At 50.8% G+C, this 26,987-nt stretch overlaps 2 protein-coding genes across 5 annotated transcripts; one reads left to right on the top strand and one right to left on the bottom strand.

Annotated features, from left to right (window-relative positions):
- The first annotated feature begins 111 nt into the window (after window positions 1–111).
- Window positions 112–5,469, top strand: TSSK3 (testis specific serine kinase 3). Its single transcript, XM_084652417.1, has 2 exons — window positions 112–612; window positions 3,296–5,469. The coding sequence occupies exons 1-2, from the start codon at window positions 441–443 to the stop codon at window positions 3,955–3,957; spliced, it is 834 nt and encodes a 277-aa protein (XP_084508543.1). The 5' UTR covers window positions 112–440; the 3' UTR covers window positions 3,958–5,469.
- Window positions 5,470–5,565: 96 nt separating this feature from the next.
- BSDC1 (BSD domain containing 1) lies at window positions 5,566–20,617 on the bottom strand. 4 transcript variants are annotated; one of them, XM_084652416.1, is made up of 11 exons: window positions 20,366–20,617; window positions 18,432–18,492; window positions 16,749–16,865; window positions 15,575–15,742; window positions 14,954–15,008; window positions 14,054–14,169; window positions 12,937–13,005; window positions 12,566–12,647; window positions 11,216–11,776; window positions 8,995–9,098; window positions 5,566–7,894 (listed from the first exon to the last, which is right to left on the bottom strand). In XM_084652416.1, exons 3-11 carry the CDS (start codon window positions 16,842–16,844, stop codon window positions 7,862–7,864), a joined length of 1,284 nt encoding a protein of 427 aa, XP_084508542.1. In that variant the 5' UTR covers window positions 16,845–16,865; window positions 18,432–18,492; window positions 20,366–20,617; the 3' UTR covers window positions 5,566–7,861. The 4 variants fall into 4 exon arrangements, with proteins under 4 accessions (XP_084508542.1, XP_084508540.1, XP_084508539.1 ...); XM_084652414.1 differs by lacking the exon at window positions 20,366–20,617 and adding an exon at window positions 19,591–19,630; XM_084652413.1 differs by lacking the exon at window positions 20,366–20,617 and adding an exon at window positions 19,591–19,610 and having other exon boundaries at window positions 18,432–18,516.
- Window positions 20,618–26,987: the final 6,370 nt, after the last annotated feature.

The raw sequence follows: 26,987 nt of genomic DNA on the forward strand, positions 1-26,987 counted from the left end.
GCACATTTAGTCAAAATACAGCAGCAGACTGGGGAATATTTGGGGTCTGTTCATTATGCCAAAGCCTGTGTAACTCTATGCTATAGGAGCCCCTTACCCACGATCCCCACCAAGAGGTCTCTGGAGATTTATCCCATCACTGCGCCTGGAGTGACTCAGTGCAAGGTTGTGGGCAGGTTAAGTAACTGCCCATTTGGGGTGCTTGCCCCCCCCGATTGGTGCAAATCCAACCCCTTTGACCTATGCAACACAAGGTTACATCATAATAGGGGCTGAAAGTTTTAAAATGTCCCACCCCAGCTGCCCCCGTCATCACGGGACTTTGTCTAGGCAGGAAAATGATCTAGTGTCCAGGGCTGCAACCCTTGCAGGCCCTGGTTAGGGAGAGAAGCAGAGCACAGAGATGTCATCTCCCAGGATCTACATGATGACCTGAGAGAATGACCAGTCCAAAATTCAGAGAGGAGATGGAGGAGTTTTTATTCTCCAATGGCTACCAGCTGGGCAAGACCATTGGGGAGGGGACGTACTCAAAAGTGAAAGAGGCCTTCTCAAAAAAGCACCAGCAGAAAGTAGCAGTTAAAATTATTGATAAGATGGGGGGCCCGGAAGGTAAGAGGCAGCTCTGGGAGAGGGTTCTGGGTTAGATGGTTGGGGAATATTCATAGATTCTAAGGCCAAAAGGGACCACCCTGATCATCCAGTGTGACCTAGGAGTCACGGGGGATAATCCGCTGAACATGAGCTCCCAGTGTGATGCTGTTGCCGAAAGAGCTGATATGATCCTGGGATGCATAAACAGGGGACTCTCGAGTAAGAGTAGGGAAGTTATTTTACCTTTGTATTTGGCACTGGTGCAACTGCTGCTGGAATGCTGTGGCCAGGTCTGGCACCCACAGTTCCAGAAGGATGTTGATAAATTGGAGAGGGTTCAGAGAACAGCCACAAGAATGATTAAATAATTAGAAAACCGGCCTAGTGATAGACTCTAAGCTCAATCCAGTTAGTTTAACAAAAAGAAGGTTAAGGGGTGACTTGATAACAATCTATAAGTACCTATATGGGGAGCAAATATTTAATAGTAACGGGCTCCTTCAGTCTATCCGAGAAAGGTCTAACATGATCCAAGGGCTGGAAGTTGAAGCTAGACGAATTTAGATCGGAAATAAGGCTTACTTGTTTAACAGAGTAATTAACCAATGGCACAACTTGCCCAGGGTCACGGTGGATTCTCCATCACTGACCGTTTTTACATCAAGATTGGATGTTTTCTGAAAGATCTGCTCTAGGAATTATTTTGAGGAAGTTCTCTGGCCTGTACCATACACGATATCAGACTAGATGATCACAATGGTCCCTTCTGGCCTTAGAATTTATGACCTTTTCTGGAACACAGGCTAGAGAACTTCCCAGACTAATTCCGGTTTGGGCTAGTCTTCTTGCAGTTTGCCAGGCATCAAGATATCAGTGCACTTAACTGCACATAGTATCAAGTATCTCCACTGCTTTGCTTAGGGCAGAGGTGGGCAAACTACAGCCCGGGGGCCACATCTGGTACTGCAGATGTTTTAATCCAGCCCTCGAGCTCCAGCCGGAGAGTGCATGCTGTGACTGTGGAACTCCCAGAAGCAGCAGCATGTCCCCCCCTCCAGTTCTCATGTAGAGGTAGCCAGGGGGCTTCACACGCTGCCCCTGCCCCAAGTGCTGCCTCCACAGTTCCCATTGGCGGGGAACCACGGCCAATGGGAGCTGCAGGGGCAGCGCCTGCGGATGGGGCAGAGCGCAGAGCTGCCTGGCCATGCCTCTGCCTAGGAGTCAGAGAGCAGACATGCCGCTGCTTCCAGGAGCTGCTTGAGGTAAGCGCCATCTGGAGCCTGCACCCCTGTCCCCCTCCTGTGCCCCAACCCTGATCCCCACGATCCCAGCCTGGAGCACCCTTCTGCACCCCTAACCCCTCATCACCAGCCCACACCCCCAGCCAGAGCCAGCACCCCCACACCCCAACCCCCTGCCCCAGCCCAGAGCTGCCTCCCGCACGCTAACTCATTTCTGGCCCCACCCCAGAGCCCTCACCCCCTCCCACACCCCAACCCCCAATTTTATGAGCCTTCATGGCTCACCACATAATTTCCATACCCAGATGTGGCCCTCAGGCCAAAAAGTTTGCCCACCCTGGCTTAGGGCCTTCTTTCCCCCTTATGCAGAAAAACCCTCTGGAGGGGAAAACTTACCTGAGAAGTACCATGAGAATTTTCTCGCATCATCTTCCACATTATCTCATCAGTGGAGAAATAGCGACTTGCCACAAACTTCTCATTTGTAACCCACAACCCTAAAAACACACATTTCAGGTTTCCCTACTGGATGCATTAAACTAAAATAAAAGGTTGACTAGGAAGTGGGTTCCAAGGGGAAGCTGGTCTCTCCAGAACTCCTCCAAGGGAGGGGACTTTCCCTCCTGCCTCTAATTCACTTGGAGGGTCTGCTACCAGTGTTTCACAGACTTCCCACTCTTCATCTTCCCACCAACTGGTGGGTGGTGCAGTAGCTTAATGGATGCAAAGGGGGCCAGATTCACTTAGATGGCTCAGTTTTCCTTGTAGAACACGTGTACAAGAATTCAGCCCAGATCCTCCTGCAGCCAGATCACCTGGCTCGTAAGTTGGGGTAACCGCAGTGCCTTTCAGATCACTTCCTATAGCACATAATGGTGTTTACTTGGCCAGATCTGTGTCCTAGACTAAAGCCACAATCAGATAAGATTCTAACAACTACATCTCCTCGCAAAGCAGAGTAAAACCATTAAAATGGGGCTCTCTCTGTGGAAAGCAGAAAGCTGCTAAGGGGGCGTAAGTTCTACGGGTTTGTTGTTGTCATTCGTTAATCAGTTGAAAGATCTGCTGTAGTTCAGCTACAAGAGATGAGGCTGGATGCAGGAATCAGGTGTGAAATCACTATACAGGAGGTTGGTCGAGAGGATCGGAATGATGCCTTCTAGCCCTAAGATCTATGAAGCCAACTGAAAGTAAATAAGTTACAGTGCTGACCCTGTGACCACTTTACAACCAGCCAAGTTCCCAGGGTTTAGAATGGGAAAGCTCCTCCTTTCAGCCCCAGTTTGTGACAAACAGGGCCCCTGCCCCCCTTTACAACGCAGCCTCCGCTGAATGACCAACAGTCCCAGGCACTGCAGAGATACTGCATCCATGAAAGATGATACACACTCTTCTCGGTAGCTAGCGGCCCCCTTGAGATTACCCAGGCCTTGAACGAATCTGGTCTTCTCTCTCTCCAGAATTTATCCAGAGATTCCTGCCTCGAGAGCTCCAGATCGTCAGACGCCTGGATCACAAGAACATCATCCGGGTGTATGAGATGCTGGAGTCCGCCGACGGGAAGATCTACTTGGTGATGGAGCTGGCAGAAGACGGGGACGTTTTTGACTGCGTTCTGCATGGAGGTCCTTTGCCCGAGAGCCGTGCCAAGGTGCTCTTCCGCCAGCTGGTAGACGCGATCCGCTACTGCCACAGTTGCGGCGTGGCGCACCGGGACCTAAAGTGTGAGAATGCCTTGCTGCAAGGCTTTAACTTGAAGCTGACAGACTTTGGATTTGCCAAGTTGCTCCCAAAGAATCGGAAGGAGCTGAGCCAGACGTTCTGCGGCAGCACTGCCTACGCTGCGCCAGAGGTGCTCCAGGGCGTGCCCCATGACAGTCGGAAAGGGGACATCTGGAGCATGGGCGTCATTCTCTACGTTATGCTGTGCGCTAGCCTCCCCTTTGACGACACAGACATCCCCAAGATGCTGTGCCACCAGCAGAAAGGGGTCTCCGTTCCGGGGCACCTGGAGATCTCCGATGAATGCCAGGATCTCCTGAAAAGCCTCTTGGAGCCAGACATGATCCTGAGGCCTTCCATTGAAGAAGTCGGTTGGCACCCATGGCTGGCAAACTCCTGAGAAAGACCATGTCACGGTCTCCCCAAATAAAAGGGACAGATTGCTTCCAAAATGCTTACATATATTTTAATGTTACGCTTGGTTTCCAGTCTATCCTTAAATACACCCCCCCCCACCTCTCCTCCTCCCTGTGCCTTATGCAGAGGATGGCTGGTCTGCAGGGGACGATTGGGAGGTTGTTCCATCTCACACCTTCATTAGGGATTTTACTCATTCAAACAAACGGAATGGTCTGAAGAAACCTAACAGTGTTTGTGCTGTTTCCTTTGTAGCTGGGCACCTTGCTGAAGTGGGGAAACATGGGATAGCGTCTGGCCACCTTCCCAAGTTATCTCTAGTGATGGCACCTCCAGAGAACACCCGAACTGAGAGGAGAGAGTAAGCAGAGAAGTTGGCTCCTCCATGCTGGGGGAAGACATGTAAATTTACATAGGGTCTTAGGAGCAACAAGAGGGAAATCAGTGGGAAAAAAAATCTGCTGATCGTAGTCATCTATATACAAACAAAAGGAGTAAGTGGAATCAACAGGAGGAACTGGAAGCTAAATTATCACTTAATTGCCATCATAGAGACTTGGTGGGATAAGTGTCATGACTGGAATAATGGTATAGAGGGGTACAACTTGTTCCGAAAGGGCAGGCAGGAGAAAGGCAGTATGGCATTATATACACACTTGTTCTAAGGTCCAGGAGGAGGTGAGAGGCAGACCAGTTGAGAGTCTCTGGGTAAAGATAAAAGGGGCAAACAATAGGAATGTCACGGCAGGGGTCTACTATAGACCACCAAAACAGGAGGAGGGGGGTGGATAAGTCAAGTCACAGAAATATCCAAAACACAAGACCTGGCAGTAACAGGAAACTAACTACCCAGGCATGTGTTGGAAAAGTAACATGGCAAAACAAAATTTCCAGTAAGTTCTTGGATGTGGTTGGGCGGACCACACACTTTCAGAAAGTGGAGGAAGTAACCAAGGGGAGAGCCAATTTAGACTTGATTCTGACTGACAGGGAAGACTTGGTAACAAATCTGATTAACAAACTCAGAGAACTGGTAGGTAGACAATCTAAGGGAAAAAGGAGTTTAGGGGAGCTGGCAGTTTCTCACGGAGACAATATTAAAGACACAACTGCAACCTCTCTTGATGCGAAGGAAAGATAGGAAGAATAGTAAGAGGCCAATATGGCTCCCAAAGGAACTCATGACCTGAAAATCAAAAAGGAATCCTATAAAAATTGGAAACAGACAAATTGCTAAGGAGGAGTCCAAAACAATAGCACAAGCATGTAGGGACAAATTCAGAAAGGCTAAGGCACAGAATGAGTTGCACTAAGCAAGGGACATAACAGGCAATGAGAAAAGAGGTTCTTTAAATACTTTAGGAGCAAGAGAAGGACGAAGGAAAGTGTATGTCGTCTACTCACAATTAAAAACAACCTTGACAAACTGGAAAATTGCTCTGAATGGACTGTCCAGCCTGCCCCGAAACTAAACTCATGCCCAAAGCAGGGGCTGCTACTGGGCAGCAAACCACACCCAGACCCATTTCAGAAGGATGGCGACACATGGCCCTGTAGGTGGTGGAAATAAAGACAACCCAACGCAGGCAGCTGATTCTGTAGAATTCCTTTAATTTCTGTTAACTGCAAGTCTGTAAAAGGTTCAGGAGAAAGTTGTCATTACAAAACTAACAGCTGTTAGAATCTTTCTTTTGCCCCAGCTATAAAATGCTCCCAGGAGATGCAGTATAATTTAAAATAGAGAATATTGCACAAATAACCAAGAGGTTAATTAACTAACGAAAGAGTTACAAAGAGAAAGGCAAGCTCCGCGCTTTCTCCCAGCTTCAACCTTGGGACATGAGCTTCCAGCCAGGAACCACACCCTTAAATGGGACAGGAGTATATACAAGGGGTCCTTTCTTGGTGCAGCACCAAGAAAATGACATGGTCTCAGATACTTCCAGAGAGCCACCAGTCTCCTGGCAAAGGGCCCAGCCATACTGGGGGACCTAGTTACGACAGGGATGTCTCCTGACTTAGCTCCATCTCAGTATAGAGGGGACCTAACTGCACTTTACCTGCGTCGCTAGGACAGAGCTAGGCAGTAGCATGGCTTAGAGACCCTGTTGATCAATTCTACAATGACAAGCTGGAGCCATGCTGTAGGTTGGTCCCTGGACCTGGTGGGCTTTGTGGCACAGACAGGCTCTCAGACAGGGATCTGGATGACACAGCCACCTTCGATACACCTACATGGGCTGCTGCTGCCACTGGAGAATCTCCCCATAAGAAAATTAACACTCCAAGACCCCAGAAGGCTAGTGCCGTCTAAAAATATAGGGAAACCCACAGCCCCAGTGAATTGGCCCTTAAAGAAGCAGAATGATCTAAAGAAACCATGGATAAAACCAATAGTTTGAAGGCCAGAGACAGTGGGGTAGATGCTGTCCCTTTAAGATAACTGTGTACTGGTGACATCCACTGGGGAGCAGCATTTTGTGACAGATCAGAAGGACAAAGAGAGAAAGGAACACCCCCCCATGGACAGAGATGACAGACCAAAAGGGGGTCTACAGCAGTCAACAGGGGTGGGAGAAAGAGTCAGAGCCTTGCAGGGGGCTCAGCTGAACAGAAGCAGAGATGATTTAGCAATGTTTGGAGTGCGTGGGGGACAGGCAGGTCCTGCCAAGGAGGCGGAAGGGAGGGGTGGATTTCAGGAGGGGGATTCAAGCAGCAAAGTCAATGGCTACAGTGACCAGCCCCTGCCACCAGGTAGCATCTGTTGTGCAAGATGCTTTTGCCTCCCGCTTTACATAGAACAGCAAAGAGTGGTGGGACCTGCTGGCAAAGGCTAATGTTTAAGTGGTGGCCACCGTACCTACATTGGGTCTTTTAAGTGACCAAGCCGGGTGGCTGGTGCACACAGATGGGGCAGTTCTGACCTGGGTCTGACCCAGGTCCACTGCCTGCTCAGAAAAGCCCATTCAGGAGAAAACTACAAGCATCAGGACATTGCCTGAGGAATTAAGGACGACAATTAAAAGTGCTCATCGCCCAGCAGAGCAGAGAGAGGAAGTGCAGATAGCAAAGCAGGGGAGGGTGACATGACTCCCTTCGGAGGCAGGCTGTTGCTCCTGCAGCTGGGAGTTTGGGTTTCTAACTGAAAAGCTGCATCCCAAGGAAACAGAAGGAAGTGCTGGGATTTCTGTAGCAGCTTCTAAGACAACAGGCCAGGCTATGGTTCAGGAAGAGGCAGGGCAACATATAGTTCCCCTCTAGAGAAGCCTGGCTCTAGATCAAAGCCTCCAGCCAACTGCCGTTCCTCACAGTGGTAAGTGTAGCAATACGAAGGGGCTTCCAGTGCTGCATCGCCAGCCTCTGGTCAGTCCCACTTCGGGGGTCGCTCTCAGAGTTAGTCTGGCCTGGAGTCTGAAGTAATGAGCGAACAGGAACAATTCGCACTGAGGAGCCTTCTAAACTGCTGTATTGTAGGTTATATTCACACACAAGTAGAGTCAGCAAACTGACATCCTGCCAATGCAGACCAGTCCTGCCAGGTGTTCTGCCCGGTTCGATCCCAGGGCCCCACCTGACCTGCCACCCACCCCAGGCCTCAATCTGGGCAGGCAGTTTCAACCCTGCTGGTCTTTAGGACCTAGTGAGAAGATGCACCCCCCTCCCTAGTACCCCTATGCGTATTAGTGTAACACCCGCTACCACCTCTTCCGGCATCTGAATGGGTCATGAGTTTGAGCTACCCCTAGGATTTAGCAGGGATGGAACTCCTCCAGCCTGGAACCAAAAACCCCAGCACAGTTACACATGAAAGGAATAGTCGATCTGTGATTTAATTCACATTGGATGGTGGGAATGAGCCTGTGACACACACAGAGGAAGCAATCGCCTTATTCCCAGTCCTCCCACTCTTCATCTTCCAGCTGTAAACAGGAGAGAGACATCTATCAGTCGGTTTAGATAATACACCAGCCATCTGCCTCCAGGTGCTTTCGGTAGCACTGGACACTTAGAGTTTGTCTACACTACCACTGAAGTCATTGTAACTTATGTCACTCGGGTGTGAAAGAGCCACCCCCTGGAGCAACACAAGTTACAGTGAACTAAGCGCTGTCTACACCAGTGCTATGTTGGTGGGAGACGCTCTCCCGCCGACATCACCTCAGCAAGAGGCGGAAGCTGAGTCATCATGCTGATGTGAATGCGCTCTCCTGTCGGCAAAGGGCATCTTCACCAGACGCGCTGCAGCTGCGCTGATGTAGCACGGTAACGTAGGACTAGCCCTTAGTGGCCAGACAAGGCAACCAAGTCAGTGCAAAGCCTGGCAGACACAGAACACACCCTGATTGCTCCAGTTTCACTTTCTGGGAAACAAGTGTTCCTTTCTCAGTAACTGTCCCAGTAGTGTTTAAAGCAGGGCTTTGGAGTGGAGCCCAGAGCTGGAGTGCAGAGCAGCTCCGGAGCAGTGAAGCTGCAGGTTTTTGCCTGGAGCGGAGCCAGTGCAGAGCTCCAAAGCCCTGGTTTAAAGGGTTAATCCCCTCCCTCTCTCTAGCTAGTCCCTCCATGACTTTTGTAGGCAAGAGCCCAGATCCACATCTGGCTCTTGCAAGGCTGTTCTATTGTGCCCTGGGTCCCCACTGCTGGAGAGCGAAGAATTCTGGTTATTCAGCTGCTAGCTGGCTGCCCAGCCCAGCATCTCTTTGTGAGGAGAGGCAAGGAAAGCAGCAAACCCCGTATCTCTCTAAAGCACATTGTGCTACACTGCCTTGCTGTCTGCAGAGAGGATGGGGGTTGTTCTGGAGCCCAGGAATTTCCCCTTAGTTCCAACACGCTGGATCACTCTCCACTCAGCTCCATGCCAGGAGTTGGCGGCTGACCCAGGCCGGAAGCTCCCAACAGTGGTTGTGCTCATGCACAGGTGCAATGAGAAGCCACTGAAAACAACAGTGCATGGTGGAGTCTGTCCTGGGAGGGACCTTCTGCTAAGTTAGCGCTACCATGCCCAGCTCGCCGTGTCTCTTACCTCCCCGGACACCTCCACCTTCGAGAGTGCCAGCTGCACTTCTTCTTCTGTCATGTCCAAATCAAAGTCTTTCTCCCAGTCCTCGCTGATATCGGTGCTGGAGCCTGAAATTACAGGACACTGAGGTTAAGCCCTCTAGAAGGCAAAGAGCAAATGGGAACGTGAAAGGCTTTGGTGGGACCTGATGATGCACTGTGTTTCTCAAATATTTTACATCAGGGTCCCTGGCTCTTTAGAGTGAAACAGATTTCATCAGCCCAAGATCACCCCACTTGGCTCCTGCCAGCTCACCGCCCCAGCTTTGGGGGCCCAAGGTTTGGGATTAGCGAAAAGGCCTCTCCCCTCCTCTGGCCTTGCTATTCCACAGCGAGCTGTTAGTAACAGCAAAGCAGGGTCCCCGAAGCAGCTCACCCCAGACTCCACTAAACAGACAAGGTCTCCTGGCTTAGGTGTTCCGAGAGCTGAAGACTTGGCTCATGCCACAGGGCATGTGCAAAGTAACACAGAATCCAACTCAACCTAGCCACAGTATCAGCAAGATTGAGGTATGCCAAGGCCACCTACCTCCAGGCTTGACTAACCGCTAACTATCAGGGACCTGAGATAAAAGAGCACGACCAAGTCTTTGCAAACTTCCAGATGATACCGACAGTGCTCAGGGTCTCCAGGTGGAGCCTCTTCAAAGTATGTGCATGCTGAGGACACACTCCACGAGCATTTGCGTGCATGGATTTCTGACCCATTAGTGAGATGCCAACAAGGACGTTACGAGGCAGACAAGAAGCCAGATGAGCAGGATGGGGAAATCTGCCATGCCCTCCCGCGATGTGTCCTGAGCTCACTACTGGCAGGTGGAGGAGGGTAGGGAGTAGGTCTGGGCTGAACCGGACCCGGACTTCCGCTGTGTCCGGAGTCACTTCTGTTTGCTGGGGGCGAGAGCGAAGGGGAGCTCTACCCAGGCCTACTCCCAGACAAGTCACAGAGCAAATGCAGCAGGTAAGAGGGGACAAGAGCTACACCAGCATTCAGCATTACCATGACCCAGCTAACATCCCCTCTCCCCCATACACTCTGGGCCGAGAGGGGTGCTCCCAGTTGACCAGAGGCCAGGTTACTGATGGGGCCTCTCAGGAAGGAAGAATTTCACATCACCAAGTACCTGCCACCATCCTGGCATTCTGTAGCCCCAAGGGTGGCAAGGAGGGGAAGAGGGTGCCCTACTGTGTCCTGTCGGGAAACTCAGATTTCTTCTTCTAATTGGACTCCCTTCCCCAGTATAAATCCACATCTAACATACTAAGCCTCCTTCCCAGGTCCTGCTGCCTGTCGCTCAGAGGTATTTCCAGCGGCACCAGTACCTTTAGGGCCAGGCCAACACAGTCAGGGGACATGCAGCTCACTTCAGGGCGGTGTTCATACCCCATGCCTGTGTCTGGCTTGCTGCCAAGACTCTTCCCTTTCTCCCCAAGTTAAGGGTTTGATGGTGGAATCTCACCATCATTAACTGTTGACGCCCCAGACCCTGCACTCTGGCTTTTTAGGGGCCTCAAAGAGATAAGCAGAGTTAAGGCTTTCAGAACGAGATGAACAAGCCACAGCTACACCACGATCCCAGGCCACCCTGACCACAGATTGTCAATAACTTGAGTTGCAAAGTTTGACGCCCCAAGGTGGCAAAATTGTATATTACAGATTCTAAATGAGAAGCGAGGCAATCCAGCTCGCCACCATTCATCACACTGAAGGGTCAGATCCAGCACACCCTTCTCCCTCCCGGAGCTCCCTGCAGTCCCTAAAAAGCCAGAGAATCCATATTCGCCCCTCGGTATGCCTTGGGCAGCGAGCTGGGAAAGGTTTGTTCAGGACTGACGCAGAAATCATTTACTTGGCTGCTCTAGAACTTGCACCACTTCAAGATCTGCCTGTGTGGGCATACATGGGTAGATGGGTGTAGCTCGGGGGTTGGCGATGTCAGCAACACATGGAACGCGAATAATCAAAGGCTCCCAACGTGGGATCATCAGACAGCTCACCAGTTCAGCACACTCTCCAGCTCACAAGCTATTCACCCACGAGTCACAGTTCAAGGCTCATTTCGGCTGAACCCAGGACACAGAGCAATAAAGCGTGTCCATTATAAATCAGGCACCGTTCCCCTGAGAACTTCGCTCCCTAGGGCAGGGTCCCCGGTGATGGCTCAGTGCTGACAGCAGTTACCCACCTTTCTTCCCATTGTTGGAGGGAGTGGATTTCCCGCTGTCTGAGTTCAGCTCAAAGACTCGTAAATCTGTCAGCCCGTCCTCTTTCAGAGTCTCTATCTGGCCCGTTGGCTTGCTCTCTGCCTGTTCCTTGAGCCCCACAGAGCCCAGTTGCTCTGAAGATACTGCCAGCTTCTGAGTGGTTGTAGGAGGATGTGCAGACTCTGCTGGCTTTGGCTGGGAGCCCTGCTCTTCAGAAGTAGCTTCCAGTAACCTTTGGGAGAGGTCCCTGGCCCCAGACAGCTGAGCTCCAGTCTGTAACCGTGCATCAGGCACAGAGGCAGGGTTTGCAATCTGAGTCACAAGGGAGACACTCTCGCTGCTCTCAGACGGGATCACCTGGGCCGGGGCTGGGACTGCAGCAAGACCAGACCAGCTTTCCTCTGCTGGCTCCTTTATGCTGGGGATGGGACTTCCCTCCAGGGTCAGGGGAGCAGCTGCTGCAGGGACAGATGTTGTTTGCTTTCCCTCTTCTGGAGATTTCAAATTCACACAAGGTAGGGGCGACATCCCCAAAAATTCCTCTGTGGGGGGGGGGGGGGGAAATGGAAAAAGATTTCAGCACCTCTGTATGAAGTACAAATGAGCAGAGAACAACTGCTGATAAGGGGCACCTCCCTTCCCAAACACAGCCACTGCTGGGAGCAGCATCAGCACCACAGTCTGCTCGTTCCCCCTACCCATTCTGGGAATAGGCCCCGCTAAGCCTCCCTGCCACATATTTCCTGCCAGTGGGTGCTCTGGTCCAGGCAGCACCCCAGAGCAGCAGGCCCAGCTTGGAGCTAACGCACACAGGAGAGAGTCCTCAATGCCCAGCTCCATCCCAAAACTTCCAGTGTGACCCTGGGCATGTCACTTCATCTCTCTGTGCCTTGGCTTCCCTAACTGTAACATGGGGATGATCCCACAGGGGACCTGAGAGGATCAAACCATCCAGGTTTGGGAAGCACTCAAACTACTGTGGCAGGAGTCAGTCCTATAAAGTAGGCAGCCCCAGCGTTTTAACCAGCCTTCCCTCCAAACCTGTTCAGAGCAAGTCTAAACAGCACTTTGGTGCCAGGAGCATTCACCTTGCCCGTGCTAGGGCTCCCACCGGCATTAGCATGGTGCAGCCGATAGCGGCAGTGGGCTATTTTGGGCCACAAAGCCGAATACAGACACAGCCCATGGCAGGGCGGGGGAGGGTGGTGCAGCTGGATTGGGGAACTGGTTTCATGACAATTAGCAGGAACCATTCTACAGCACCCTTTCTCTTCCCAGATCCACCATGGGTCTCAGAAGCTCTCTCTTGGCTTCCCGGCCATCTGACTTACCCTCTTCCTCTTCCCAGCCTGGCTCCTCGTGATGCACGCTTTGCTCCGCCCTCTGCTTCAGAGCTTCCCTCCGAACCTCCTCCTGTGGGGAATTCGCAGCTGCAGTCAGGAGCTGTGCCCACACCATCTCCTCCCAGATCCCGGCCCTGGTGTGCAGAGCTCCAACCCCTGCAAGTTCCCTACAGCATTGTCACTAATGGCAGAGACTTGGGGAAGGGAGCCCAGTTCTCTGCTGCTGTTCAGGGGCTAGCAACCCTCCCTCTGATCGGAGGGTGCATGTTGAGTAACAGCCCCTTTGCACAGTTCCTCACCAAACTGCACCCCCCACTTTAGCTTCCTTGCAGGGTAGGCCTCCCTCCGCTGGAACTCACCTGCTCCAGGTGATGGACTTTATAGAAGTAGCGCTGCCAGAATTCGGAATGGGAAACAGCCACTGGGACCTGGGACCATTGGAAGGAAAGAAGAGAGGGAAGAATTCAGTAAGGAGAGCCTGGGAACGCTGCAGTCTCTGACCTCACTCCCCTTGGGGTTCCTCTGCCTTCTTGCTGCAAACCCTTTATCCTTCTGGCAGAGAACAACTCCATGGGGCTCCCACTGGAACCCACTGACTGATAAAGCAGACACAGTAAAGGGGTCACGAGTGAGCAGCCCTTCCACCTATGACAGGCCACCTGCACCACCTCAACGCTCCCAGCCCTGCAGACCTGGGGAGAGAACAGCAGGGAAACCCAGGTCTCCCACACTAGGCCACTGCTCCCACCCACAGGTCCTTGCTCTGCATATCCCAATCCCATCTTCCTGATAAGACAATACTCAAAATCTCTTATTTTAGATCACCGGGCACCACTCTAGGTCACTTCAGGCAAGAGCTGCCAATCTACCAACATCAGCAACTGTTTGATCTCCCTGGACTGACTATCACTCTGTTCAGAGGTGGGGCAGCTTAACCAGTTTACAGAGAATAGAACCCAGGCATCCAAACTCGCAATTGCCTGCCCTAACCACTAGACAGCACTGATTTCCCTCTGCTCATTCAACCTCCTCATGACTTGGCCACAGTGCCCATACGCCCCTGGCTCCAACCACTCCTGGGACAGACTGTGCCCTACATAAGCAACCTGCGTTTTCAGAATGCAGATGACTTGCTGTCAAACATCTGCTGGAGACTCATTACACAAGGATTCACCAAGATGCTCAGACAGACAGAGGCCAGACAGCTCCAGAGCAGCATATGACAACTGGCTCCGGACCTGCGATACTGCAGTCCACAGGCAGAGAAGAAGAGCCCAATGAGCTACTTGGCAGCGAAGTTGCACAGGCCACCCTGCTTGGCTAAAGCATGCTGCCATTTCCCTCCATCCCAGGCCCTGGAGCCCAAGGAGTACAGTTTCCTACTCATATCTCCCCTGACTCCCCCACACTGGAGGCTTCAGGAAGGTCTGAGCCGGCCCAACCATGAGAGAGTGCAGGAGCCAGGCTGCACCTCACCATCTTGGTGTAGAGAGCCCGGATGGAGGGGCTGGTCACCAGCAGCTCCGAGATCTCCCCTTTCTTCTCCTCTAGGTTAAACTGCGAGAGCCAGGACTCAAAGAGCTCAATGGGGCCTGCATGGGGGAAGCAGAGAGAGGTCCTTGGAACAAATGAGACAGGGACAGAAACACAGGGAGTTAAGGGGAAACATGCTATCTGGTGCGATCAGGCCACTGGAGTGAAGGGGCCAGGGTAAGACAGCAAGGGGCATCACAGAGGCAACAACCTGAGTCCTAAGGAAGTGAGCAGGAAGCACACTTCACTGGCTAAGCAGCCCGAGGTGCATACTCATGGAGAAACACTGATGGGATCCACAGCCAGCCCCCACCCACAAGAGGCAGGGTCACAATGAGGAAGCAGGGGACTGAGAGGAGCTAGAAGTGTCCTTGAGAATATCCCTTTATAACTGCACATTGGGTAGGTGTGTGTGGGGGGGGAGGGGTTGCATCCATGCCCACCCACTCCCCACCCCATCTCAGACACACCACTTGCTCTGCCTTGCCCTTCCCATGTGCATCTACTGGAACCGAGAGTCAGCATTCACTCTTTGGCACACTGTCAGTTGCTGGATTCCCAGCTCCAAAATCCCAGAACAGGTTAATCAGGCAGCAGCTCTGCAGGTTCCCACATAGCGCAGGGCATGGAGCCTCAGCCACACCTGGGCAGGGTCAACTCACAGGCTGCGAAGTTAACTCAGTTGACATGGCCTCTTTGCCAACAAGCAGCCCACGAAACCAGCTGTGGTGGCGGTCGGTCACGAGGGCACTCGTCTACTGGGAACCCAACCCTGAGACCCACCAACCACCAGCACACACGCAAACACCTCAATGTCTCCCCCTCCCGCCCATCTCAGCTTACCATCCGGTTCATTGCAGTAGGTTGCTGGGTCTGACTGCAGGGTGTAGAGACGAGCCTGCAAGAGACAACACATACGGGAAGGGACAGCCATTAGCATGAGGGGCAGCAGCTGAGCCCAGTGACGAAGGGGGTCTGTCACATAAATCCCTGGTGGGAGCTAAGGCGTTTCCCACCCAGCAGGCAGTGAGGGGCATTCGGCACCTAAGTTCCCTCTAAGCTGCACGGCCGAGCAGCAGCCTATTAAACGCCACGCAGGCTGCAGCTCCACAGCCCCGGAGCTGCCACGGCGGGGAGTGGCACCTCTTCCCCACAGCCCAGGTGCTGCTGTGGGGGCAGAGAGCTGGGACGGGGGGAGGCACCTCTCCCTGTCGTAGCCCTGGGGCAGCCTGCACCCCAAACCCCGCACCCCCAGCCAGAGCCCTCACCCCCAAACCCTCTGCCCCAACCCTGAGCCCCCCTCCATACTCCAAACCCCTTGACCCCACCACTGCCACATGAATTTTGTTATATGCACCAATATGAAAGTGACATGTCACACATCATCTCCATATTGGTGCACATAACAAAATTCATTCCACACACGCAGGGGAAAAACCAAAGGGAACACTGCTCAGCACATACCTTGGTGCTGTCGTACGGTTCTGTAGTACCAGAGGGTGTTGCCATCAGCGTTATAACATCGCAGTCGATGGTCTTATCTGGCGAAGGAGCGAACGTGTCTGAGATGACACCCAGGAAGTCAGCGAGTCCTTTCTTCACCTTCTCAGTCGTGCCCGAGGAGCCTTCCGTCTTTGCAAAGAGAAAGACAAGGGAATGATCTAAACAATGGTGCCTGAACTGCAGACAGTCCCATGTGGTCTTTTCCAGTGTCAGTGTCCCTTTAAAGAGGGACAATTCTCTTCTTAAAGGGTGGTAGCGGGGGATTGTGCAGTCCAGGCTGACCTGAGATGAGCAGGGGGACAGGGTAGGTGGTTAGTCAGGGTGATGGCAACAGATAGGCAGGGAACTAGCCTGAGCTGTGGGGTGGGGGGCAGGTAAGAGTGGCTGGTTTGGGGAGAGGATAGGGAGCTGTGCTGTCATGGTAACAGCTGTGCAGGGCAAAGGTCTCCTTTGGGTCTGGGAAAAGGGAACCCATCTCCAGGCTTATCCTGACACCTAGGCAGAACATTCTGTGCCTCACCTGGTGGCACAGGTAGGCAGAGGGTGAAGCTGATTCCAAGCCTCACAACAGCAAAGAGAATGGGGAACCAAAGAGGGTAGGAGAGAAATTAGTTCCACCCAGTCTCCAAGCAGGAAATGCAGATCCAACTAGGTATCTTATCTTCCTCCCACCCCTAATCACACAGTCCCACTCTCAGCTAAGAGCTTCCCCAGCCTCAAGCAAATGGAAATTAGGATTCCCCTTGCAACATCTGCCATTACTGTGCAGAAACCTGGCCTGTGGCTCCAAAAGGCCCCCCGCCCTGAGAGTCACAAATGGAAAGGAAGAAGCTGGCCCTTCGGGGAGCCACAGCATGCACCTTCCCCTGTCTGATCTTGACAACTGTCAATGGGGCACTGACATCAAACAGTCCTGGCAGCCATAACAAGGGAATCACTTAGGGTCATCACAGACACTTTGCATTAGGGAAGGGAGTTCAAATTCAAAGTCCAAGAGCGATGTGATTTCAGGTCATGCTATAAAGGCATTTCCTGAAAGGATTAGTCTGTGTACTGCCAGAATCCTGTTTGACAGCCAGCTCTACTCTCTAATGAGAGCAGGAGGCAGAGTCGTGGCTTGCCTGCTGTTACTTACAACCAGCTTCTCCTTGACCACGCTGGCCGTGGCAGCAATGGTGCATGCTGTATCATACTGCACCACCTGGGTGAACTCAGTCAGGTCCCGCTTCATGAACTCCAATGCTTCCGTGGACTACAAGACAGAGGGACACAGAGTATATCAACCCCAGATTCTCACACAAGTCCATCTTCACCCTAGGAATATCTGAGACAGCACAAACCCTGGAACAACAGAGGCCTCTAACCCGAGGGGCTATTCTGTATGTGGAGATGACAGGGCTCTCGCAGGTGAGGCCCTACCAACGCCATAGAAATAATCATGTTTACAACACATCTGAGAAACACAACTATGCCCAGACCACGTTACAACATGTTCCTTCCTTACCAGTGCAGATAGAAAAAAAAAAAAATCACATTTTAACCCTGGCAGACAATTAGGCTAAAGCCTGGCTCCTTCGTTGTCATGGACACGCCAGCGCACATTCTAACAGCAGTGCTGTAATCACGTTTCCAGACTGTTTAGAGGTGATCGATGCCGTAGTGCTGACAGGGCCTTAACAAAAGCTGTCGCTAGTGCACAGATCTACAGGGATAACTTTAGACATAGCAAAGCGATCGGATTTTTATTTTTTTTTAAACCACACTTTTTCTTGGCTCCTTTATTATTGTTTCAATAGCCTTTGAATGAAAGCTGCAAATATATGGATGAGTCACATGTTGCCTAGTTTCAATCATAGTGTAGCTGAACTTCTCAGTCTCATGCCTTTGCAAGTTGCTGTGGGGGGCAGTATGCTCTGGGCATTCTTCTCCCCACTGCCTCCAGAACAGGAGGCCTTTCCAAAGTGCAGATCTATAACTACAATCTAGTTCAAGCTTTCAAGTGACTCTTCGCAGCTCAACATCTGAGGACAGGGTTTCTGTTTGGATAAGACTAAGTTAAAACTTTCCAGTAAACAGATTTTCCCCAAGAGTAGATGGTAACATAGAAGTAATGAACTGAACAATTATTAGAACAACATTTTACATTAACACAGGACTCTCCAGGCCAAAGGATCCCAAAGCCTCTCATAACAAACACAGCCAGCTCTGGGGGGAACTGCAGCAACTGGCTAGTACAGGGCATCTCACACGACATTGTTAAGAAGGGAAATTTTAGGTTAAGTGCCACTAGATAATTCATAACTTTGCAGAGTAGCCACGCTCTCTGCTATCAGGGGCTCAACCCAACATTTCACAGCTTACTTTATACTAATCATAAGTGACGGAATAAAGTTCTGCACTGCAATACGGCTGCCTTACCCCTGAACTGCATAGTTGCTTAAGTGCATTTTTAGAAGGCAACAGAGAGCATGTAGGCAGATTGAAGATGATAATACCCACATCATGGCTAATGCCCAGCGTATGTCAAACACCAGGCTACAATCCAGCGGGAGAAAAGGACATTCACAGAGTGACTCAGTCCCATAGGTTACTTTAAAAAACAATGTAGAAATCAGGAAGAATTTCCATAGGGAAGAGGATTACACAGCAAAACAGAAAACCCCTATAAGAGGCTCCTTACTGGGCCTGATTTGCTCGGGTTACAGAAGAACCCACAAGAAGACTGAGAAATCCAAATAAACTATTGTGTTTTTCTATGGGAAGATGCAAGCTTTCCTCAAGCAATAGCTTGTCCTGTTCCATACAAGCAACCTCCTACCTTCTCTTTGACAGTCTGGTAGCTTTGCTGCAACCAGCTTCTCCACCAGCCTCCATCTTCCCTGTTACAGGACAAACATATGAAGCTGAAATTGTGAATTTCACATTATAAATTCACACCAAGGAGTCCATTAAACCATACATACATACATACCCCAGCATGTGTAAAAGCTACAGCCACTGCTTTGCTCTGTTCAAACCCTTTGGGCCTTCAAAGAATCTACCCCTCCTACCCAGCAACTCTCCTTTCAAAGGTTTAAGATCCATAAGGGTTGCAATTAAATGCAAACCACCCCTGCAGCATTTCCAGCCCACACATTGCACCCCAGGCTGTGGCACGAGACCCACAGTATGAACTAAGCCATCTCTGCGGCCCCGCAGAATAAACTCAACCCCAAAAGGAAGCAGGGAAATTAGAGGGGTCAGTCCCCCTTAGTTTAATCATCTCAGGGAGAGTCAGTAACAGTGAGAAAGGCAGACCTGGCTGGTTTTTAAACTGGTTGGATTTTAACCAGACCATGTTTCTAAGCCTCTCCTGCTCCCAACCGAGAGAAACAACCCCCATCACAAGACATACTCTCCATTTCTCCCATGGTTTCTGCCACACCAGAACACTCTTTCCTCTATACAGCCAAATTCCCTCCTACCCTCACCCCCCCAGCCCGCTCCCTTCCCACCCAACCCCCTCTGCTCCCCCCCAGCCCGCTCCCTTCCCACCCAACCCCCTCTGCTCCCCCCCAGCCCGCTCCCTTCCCACCCAACCCCCTCTGCTCCCCCCCAGCCCGCTCCCTTCCCACCCAACCCCCTCTGCTCCCCCCCAGCCCGCTCCCTTCCCACCCAACCCCCTCTGCTCCCCCCCAGCCCGCTCCCTTCCCACCCAACCCCCTCTGCCCCCCCCAGCCCGCTCCCTTCCCACCCAACCCCCTCTGCCCCCCCAGCCCGCTCCCTTCCCACCCAACCCCCTCTGCCCCCCCCAGCCCCTTTGCCTCCCAACCTCACATAACCAGACTCCTTCCTACCCCCACTACTCCCTTCCCCGCACAGACCAACCCCTTCCCACCCCGCTCTGCCCCCCACCCCTCCCACACAAGGGCGCCCCCCCCCTCAGATCCCTTCCCCCACCGCCAAGGCACCGCCCCCCCGCTCTGCGTTACTCTCACCCTTCCGCCATTTTGGACGCCTGACGTCACCACTATTTACTGACCTTTGACGCCAGACGCCCCGCCTCCTGGGCGGGCTATTTTTAGCCACCGCCCAGCGTGGGCGGGTCACGTGGGGGCCGCCGCCCAGCGGCAACGTCACGTGCTCGTTCACGCGGGGCTCGGGCCGGTAACGGGTACGGTGGCTGCGGAGGGTCGAGGGCGATCGAGCGTCGGCCGGGCAGCTCCGCACGCGCGCTCAATATTAGCGCCCCGCCCCCCGGGAGCGAGAGCCCGGGGCCCGGCGACCCCCGCCCGGCCGCCCCAGGGAGGCGGGGCCTCCGCTCCCCAGCGCCCGCCTATGGCCGGGGCGGGGGGTCCCCCCCCGCCGGGCGCTACTCCGGGGTCCTCCCTCCCCACCCCCCTGGGGCTCCCCGGGCCGGTCCCCCCCGCACAGCGCTGCTGGGAGCCCCTGGCGCAACCCCCCCCCCGCTGCGGGACCCCGCGCGGGTCCGCTTCTGGGGGGGTCGCCTGGTTTGTTCCCACCACCCGGCGGGGGAGGGGGGGTCCCCTGCCTGCTGCCTTGGGCACTCCCTGGTTTCTCAAGCCGTCCCCGGGGGTCATCCCGTCCCCTTGGGTTCCCGTCTTGCTGGGTCCCCTTTCCCTCTCTGCTCTCCCAGTTAATATCCCCCCCCACCCACCCCCCACCGGGGCTGACTGCTGCGTCCCCTAACCTCGGGACCATGCTTCTGCCTGTCAATTGCCCCACCTGGCGGTGCCAGCCTGTCTCCCCTACCTCTGCGCTTAGCCAGAAGGGGCTCAGGTATTCCTACAGTCTGCCTCCGCTGAAGAAGCGGGTAGTCGCTCCGGAAAGCTCCTGCTCCGATGCGTTTGTTAGTCTGTAGGGTGCCACAGGGCTCTTGGCCGCCGTGTAAGCTGGTTAGCCGGTCTCTCTCGCCAACAGAAGTTGGCCCAATAAAAGACAAGCCCTCACGCACCTTATCTCTCTAGTTTGCTTAACGGTAATATAACTTTATATAGGAAATAATTCCTGGAAGAGTGAAGTTGATGTGTCACCGCATCATCGGGGACTCCGGCAGTGCGTGAGATTTCTTTCAGCAGCTTCCTCTGTGCCGGGCAGCTAGTGCCGCAGCTGAGCGCGCTTCCTCAGAGCGGTGACCGCTAGGATCCCAGCTACAGCGGCAAGCTGCCAAAATCAACAAGGAATCCAGCAGCAAGAGCTTCCCCACGGGAGCGGGCTTGCCAGAGGTAGTTAGGATGTTGGTGGTGATGCGTGCACCGTTTCCACTGTACGGCTTTCTACTCTCTTTCTTTGCTGCAGGCAAACCTCATGTCCCATCTTCCCTCAGGGGAACAACTTCAGTGGCCGTGCTTCTGTGTCAGCAAGAGCACAGCTGTGGTCCTCATAATTAGCTCAGAAGCGCAGCCATGAGCGAAAAGAAAGCCATAGAAAAACCACCCCCCCTCCGACAGCAAGGCTGTGATGAAGACAAACCTCCCAGCACCCACAAAATGTTTGATTCACTAAATACTCCTATTTGGTGCATCCTCATGAAGGGCCGGATGTCTGATCCTGAAGTGCTGAGCGCAGGAGTTGCGGTCTTCATGGTCTCAGGATCTGGCTTTTGGTTTCAGCTTAGGAGTGAATTTTTTGCATCCTGTACTTTTTGATCTTCGACTAGGAATGAGAGAGAGAAAAGAGAGACCCAGATGATGCTTCATAAACATTTCTATTGCAATGGTGATTGGACTCCTACCAATTTTGCTCTGACTTACTGGTTATTCTCTGGTTGCGTTGATATTGTGCCCAGTGGAAATGGCTCTGTGGTCACTGTGTCCAGAAAGCCCCATTGCTGTGCTCTCATCACCTTGGCACACCTGTCCAATGCATTCTCACATTCATATGTACTTTGTTGAGTTCAGCCTCAGTAGCCTGCATGGGTTGGTAGCAAGTCTTTTAACTTTGTGTCCCAAGATGGAACAGTCTCAGAGGTAGCATAAAATGGAAAAATTATGGTCATATTTTGCTGGGGGGAGAAAACCCTCCTCTGCAAAATATGAAGACAGGATGCATCTTACCCTCCCCTCAGATGTTGTAAAACAGTACCCCAGGTTTTCTCAAGAAGAGAAAAGGATACTTCAAATAGAGCATCTCCACTGGGTTCTCTTTTTCACGCACTGTCCTGGCACTAGAAAGGCAGCAAAGAGGGAGGAGGAATCTACAGAGCAAACTGCAAAATGCCCCTACATACCATATACGCTCATCACCAGCTGCTCCTTCATAGACACCAGTTTACACACACAGAGGCAAGGTTACTAACTCAGTTCTGTGTGCCTGTCACAATTGCTGGCTGCATTTACAACTGCCTTGCAACACCACAAATAAGAGAACAAAACTAAGCAAAGTCAGTTTAGGAAAGAATTCCTTCCTCCCCCCAACTTGCAAAGGAACTCAACTGAGCCAGGGTAAGCCTGAGCAAACAGGTAAATCTTGCAACACACCCTCCAGGTCAACAAATTGGCTCTGTCAAACCAATGGAGTAATTGGATTCCAGAGCCAAGGCTACCCTCACCCCACTGATAAGGCCCTTCCTCCAGCCCCTGCCAAGGAATTCAGACCTGGGGACTGCTAGTAATATGTCCCAGCTGATTTCAAGTAGTGGGATGATGCACAAGGAGCAAGGCTGTCCTGTGCTGGTAACAGAGGAGAACATGTTCACGTTTCTGTGCTCCCTCTCTGTCCATATACACACACCCCACTCCAGAGGGAATGCCTCATGCAGAAAAGGAGACATGCTTGGCTATTAAATGGCCAATGAATTCACGCCATCTGCTTCAGATTACTAGCTGAGTGACAGCTTCTCATGGGTCAGTGACTCTCATTATCCCAACAAGAGACTGCCATGTGCCTGCATGTCAGGAATTGTGCTTAATTTTTACACTGCTGATTAACTAGTGATTTCATCCTTTGCCCATCTGGGTGAATTTAGGAGGGGATGGGGACTAGTTCACTGGACATTTGGGGAAATGTTGAATTGCACAATGTTTGTGTTTCAAAGACCATGTGGTGCTATTAGATGCTGGCAGATTCCCAGGGGCCATGCTCTTTTATCATGCAAGTTATTAAGTCATTCCTGCTTTAGTCTCTCCCCATCCAGATCCCAAAGTTGGTGAGGACTGAGGGTTCATTTTACTGTAAAAACTGAGCATGTTTATTGCAGAACCTTGCTATGCTTGGGGATCATGTCTCCTTGTTTTTCTTCTCTCATGAGATGATTCTGGAGAAGTGACTAGGAGATGCAAAGGAACCAGGTGACATCTGAATTGCTGAGTCCGCAAAGGGGCCTTTAGGCCATCCCTCCCAGCTGCCACCCTTGGCTTTTGCTTTTCAGGCTCACTCATGTGATTTATTAAAGAGCCATGGTTTACAAAAGGAGGCAGGCGTCCATGTGCACACTATCAAAACCAGTCCATAAATTTCCCTTTTAACAGCTTTTGTTCTGGAGACATCAGTCCCTTGGCTGGCCAAGGGCTCGTTAATAAAAATGAAGCCTTTTTGGAAACAGTTGTTGCTTGTATGATACATGAGCCCTGCAAATAACCATTGTCCCCAGTTCATCATTAGCAGGTTTTTCTCTTTCCTTCCCACCCCCCGACCATTGATTTAAAGCTGAAGTCTCTGTAATCAATGCATGAAGTTTGGTCCGTTCTCAAAACCAGCTATTCCAGCATGAGCTAGATTTTTTTTATGCAAATCAGGTCCTGAGCTCAGGAATATGGCAGTGACCTGAAGAATCTGAAGTAAAGATAAAATTAATAGTAATTAAGATATGCTTTTTTGCTATAACTTCTATATCTTGGCCAAGGTAGAAGAAGAAACCCCAGAGGCTCTCTGGGGCTGGGACTGTTTTTATTCTTGTGTCCTGTATAGCATTGAACAATTTGGCACTTAAACAACCAATAATCCAATTCTGGGTTTGGGTGGCTGGCTGGCTCAGGAGATAGCTAATTGGCTAGGAAGCCTTTCCTCTTCTAGGATGCTGTCTGAAGACAGTATATGTCAATAGTTACTGAGTTATTATCAGCTGTTGGCTGTTCGGTGGATCTGTGCCGGAATGAATTGGGTCTCAGAACCATTGCTAGTGGACATGTGCTCACGACCACCACAGAGATTGATTCAGAGATTCCAAGGCCAGAAGGGACCTTTCTGATCACTGAGTGTGAGCTCCTGTACAACACAACCATAGAACAGTCCCAGAATAGTTCCTAGATCAGGTCTTTTAGAAAAAACATCCAGTCTTGTTTTAAAAATTGCCAGTGATGGAGAATCCATCACAACCCTTGATAAATTGTTCCAATGGTTAGTTACCCTCACTGTTAAAAATGTATGTCTTATTTCCAGTCTGAATTTGTCTAACTTCAACTTCCAGCTATTGGGTCATATTATGCCTTTTTCTGCTAGATTGAAGAGTCCATTATCACATACTTGTTCCCCCTGTAGGTATTTATAGACTGTGATCAAGTCACTCCTCAACCTTCTCTTTGTTAAAATAAACTCAAGGAGCTCAATGTATTCATCTTTAGAAGACAGGTTTTCTAATCCTTTAATCATTCTTGTGGCTCCTCTCTGAACCAATATCATCATCCTTCTTGATTTGTGGACACTAGAACAGCTGGACATAATATTTCTGCGATGGTTGCACCAGTGCCAAACACACAGGTAAAGTAACCTCTCTCTTCCTACTTGAGATTCCTGTTTATGCATCTAAGGATGTCATTAACCCATTTGCAAAAAGAAAAGGAGTACTTGTGGTACCTTAGAGACTAACCAATTTATTTGAGCATAAGCTTTCGTGAGCTACAGCTCACTTCATCGGATGCATACTGTGGAAACTGCAGAAGACATTATATACACAGAGACCATGAAACAATACCTCCTCCCTCCCCACTCTCCTGCTGGTAATAGCTTATCTAAAGTGATCACTCTCCTTACAATGTGTATGATAATCAAGTTGGGCCATTTCCAGCACAAATCCAGGTTTTCTCACCCTCCGCCCCTCCCCACACAAACTCACTCTCCTGCTGGTAATAGCCCATCCAAAGTGACCACTCTCTTTACAATGTGAACCCATTTGGCCACTGCATCACACTGAGATCTCCTGTTCACCATGATTTCCCTTCCCCCGCAAATCATTTTCAGAATCACTGCTTCCCAGGATAGAGTCCTGCACTGTGTAACTGTGACCTACATTCTTTGCTCCTAGATGTATACCTTTATATTTAACCTAATTAAAACATACATTGCTTGCGCCCCGTTTATCAACTGATCCAGATTGCTCTGTCCTCTTCATTAGTTACCACGCCCCCAAATGAAGAGCCCTTGTTGTCATTCTCAGGGACAAGAATTGAGTGGGCCATGAAGAAAAATACCATTTTGCCTCTCTTGGTACTCCTTCCATTGCAGAGTCAAAGCACATTATTTGGACAGTATGAAGAACCGCATGAAGGAAGCCTGCTCAGTTGCTGCTTATGTTGTAGCTGACAGCTCAGCACCGATCATCTTCAGTACATTAAAAATAAGGAAATAAACTTTTGGAGCCTTTGCCCCAGTTACCTTTGACTAGTGTATTTTTCTCCATGACACAGCAGGAGCAAATACAATATGAAAAATCTCATCAAGAAGCCTAGATGAGATGTTGGCATCTGACCTTCTCCCCTAACTTGGGGATGGTTTGGGAAACTTGTGCTCCACCCAATGAATTGGAATCTGGTGACAATATCATAGGATTGTGCTATCTAGAGGAGAAGGAGGCTAGCTACAGAGATCACCCTGACATTACTCCTTCTCAGATGCAGTGTGTGGCATCTGTTTGGGCTTCTAAGGAAGACACTCATATCCTCATGGATCAGACAAACTAAGCACCAGAGATAACGGTGGGGTAGGGAAGCCAGAGTAAAATGGTGAATAGCTGCACACCACAATGAAAGTCAGGGAAAACCCATCAAACTGAGGGTTCCCTGTTCTAAAGCATATGTTAAGACACCCTCTTGGCTCTTAGCATTTGAGTGGGAAAACTATCATGGACTCTAAGGGCATTGGAAATGGCTGCAAAACAAGAAGAAAATAAAGATTTACATAGTATTGTATATATTTGCCGGGAGTGATTTGAACACCAGTATATTTCCTCCCAGCCCATTCCTACCCAGACACCTGCGCATTTCCAAAAATGTGTTAAATCAGAAATGTCCCCACAGTGTTCAAATTCTGTCTTAATTTCAGGCTTCTCCCTTCTCTGTACTCCATGGAGACCCCTCCTGCAATAACAGTACAGCAGTATTGTACAGTAGTGGCCCAAAACACTAGTGTGAAGTGTGGTGATTTGGATCATTAGCGTAGAATGCAGCAGTATTTTAAAATCACTATCTCTTCAGTGATATATGAAGGGAGACAGCAAGTGAGAAAAGGCTTAATGGCCATCTTATGTTAGGATACGTTCAGATCTCATGCTATGCAGGGTTGGCCTAGGTAAGTAGTATGATGTTTATTACAGTAGTATGTAATAGTGAGGACTATCTAGGTTTGCAGGATTTGGTGCTGGTGATTCAATGGGAAGCATTGTTTCCTTTGAGTTAGTATTAAACCAATGGCCCAGAACAGCATCAAGGGCACTGCTGGCGGGACTGTCTTTCAGATGAGATGTAAAACTGCCATCCTGTAATCCCGTTTCTGCAAGAGTAGGAGTGTTTAATCCCAGTACCCTGGTCAAATTCCAGATCAAGCAATTACTGACTGCTTCCCTGAATCCCCCTGTAACTTCACATGGCTGTCTCCTGCGCTTCCTGCTTGAATCTGTCATGTAGAGCCCCTGTTCAGCGTTAAACACCTTGCTTGTTCTACCCCAGAGATGGCTGAATTTCAGAGGTGGGTGCAATGTCTGTATAGTTTATATATTTTTGTAAAGTGGTTTGGGAGTCTTCAGGATGAAAGGTGCTATAGAAATATAACAGATGATTATGTGATGCAAGTGTAACCCTTCTGCCCGTCAGAGTTGGCAGCAACAAGGGCCGGGTTCAATATCTAGGGGTTCCATTCCAATAACACAATGCAAACCGGCTCGAGCCCCCACCCAGCGACCTGGGACAAATATATACCACCCCCGCTGGGCGCCTCCAAGAGGCAATACTTCCCCTCTCGCAAGCACATAGTCTGAGTGTAGCAAAAGTCTTTTAATAACAGAGAGAAACAATGTGGCATTATGTTGGGGAAACACCACCAACTGGATTCATAACACAACCCATGAGCAAAAACAACCCCACCCCAGGCAAATTGGGGCATGCCCTTTTCCCTTTGGTTCTTGAGTCCAGCAACCCCAAAAGTCCAATGCCCCAAAAGTCTC

This window comes from Lepidochelys olivacea (genome assembly GCF_965140295.1).
Source record: "Lepidochelys olivacea isolate rLepOli2 genome assembly, chromosome: 19".
Lineage (NCBI taxonomy): Eukaryota > Metazoa > Chordata > Testudines > Cheloniidae > Lepidochelys > Lepidochelys olivacea.

Coding starts and splice junctions, on each gene's coding strand:
- TSSK3 (XM_084652417.1), top strand. CDS start 441: ATGACCAGTCCAAAATTCAGAGAGGAGATGGAGGAGTTTTTATTCTCC. Junction 613..3,295: donor TAAGATGGGGGGCCCGGAAG/GTAAGAGGCAGC, acceptor CTCTCTCTCCAG/AATTTATCCAGAGATTCCTG.
- BSDC1 (XM_084652413.1), bottom strand. Junction 16,866..18,431: donor ACCAGACTGTCAAAGAGAAG/GTAGGAGGTTGC, acceptor TCTGTCTTGTAG/TCCACGGAAGCATTGGAGTT. Junction 14,170..14,953: donor CTACTGCAATGAACCGGATG/GTAAGCTGAGAT, acceptor TCCCCCATGCAG/GCCCCATTGAGCTCTTTGAG.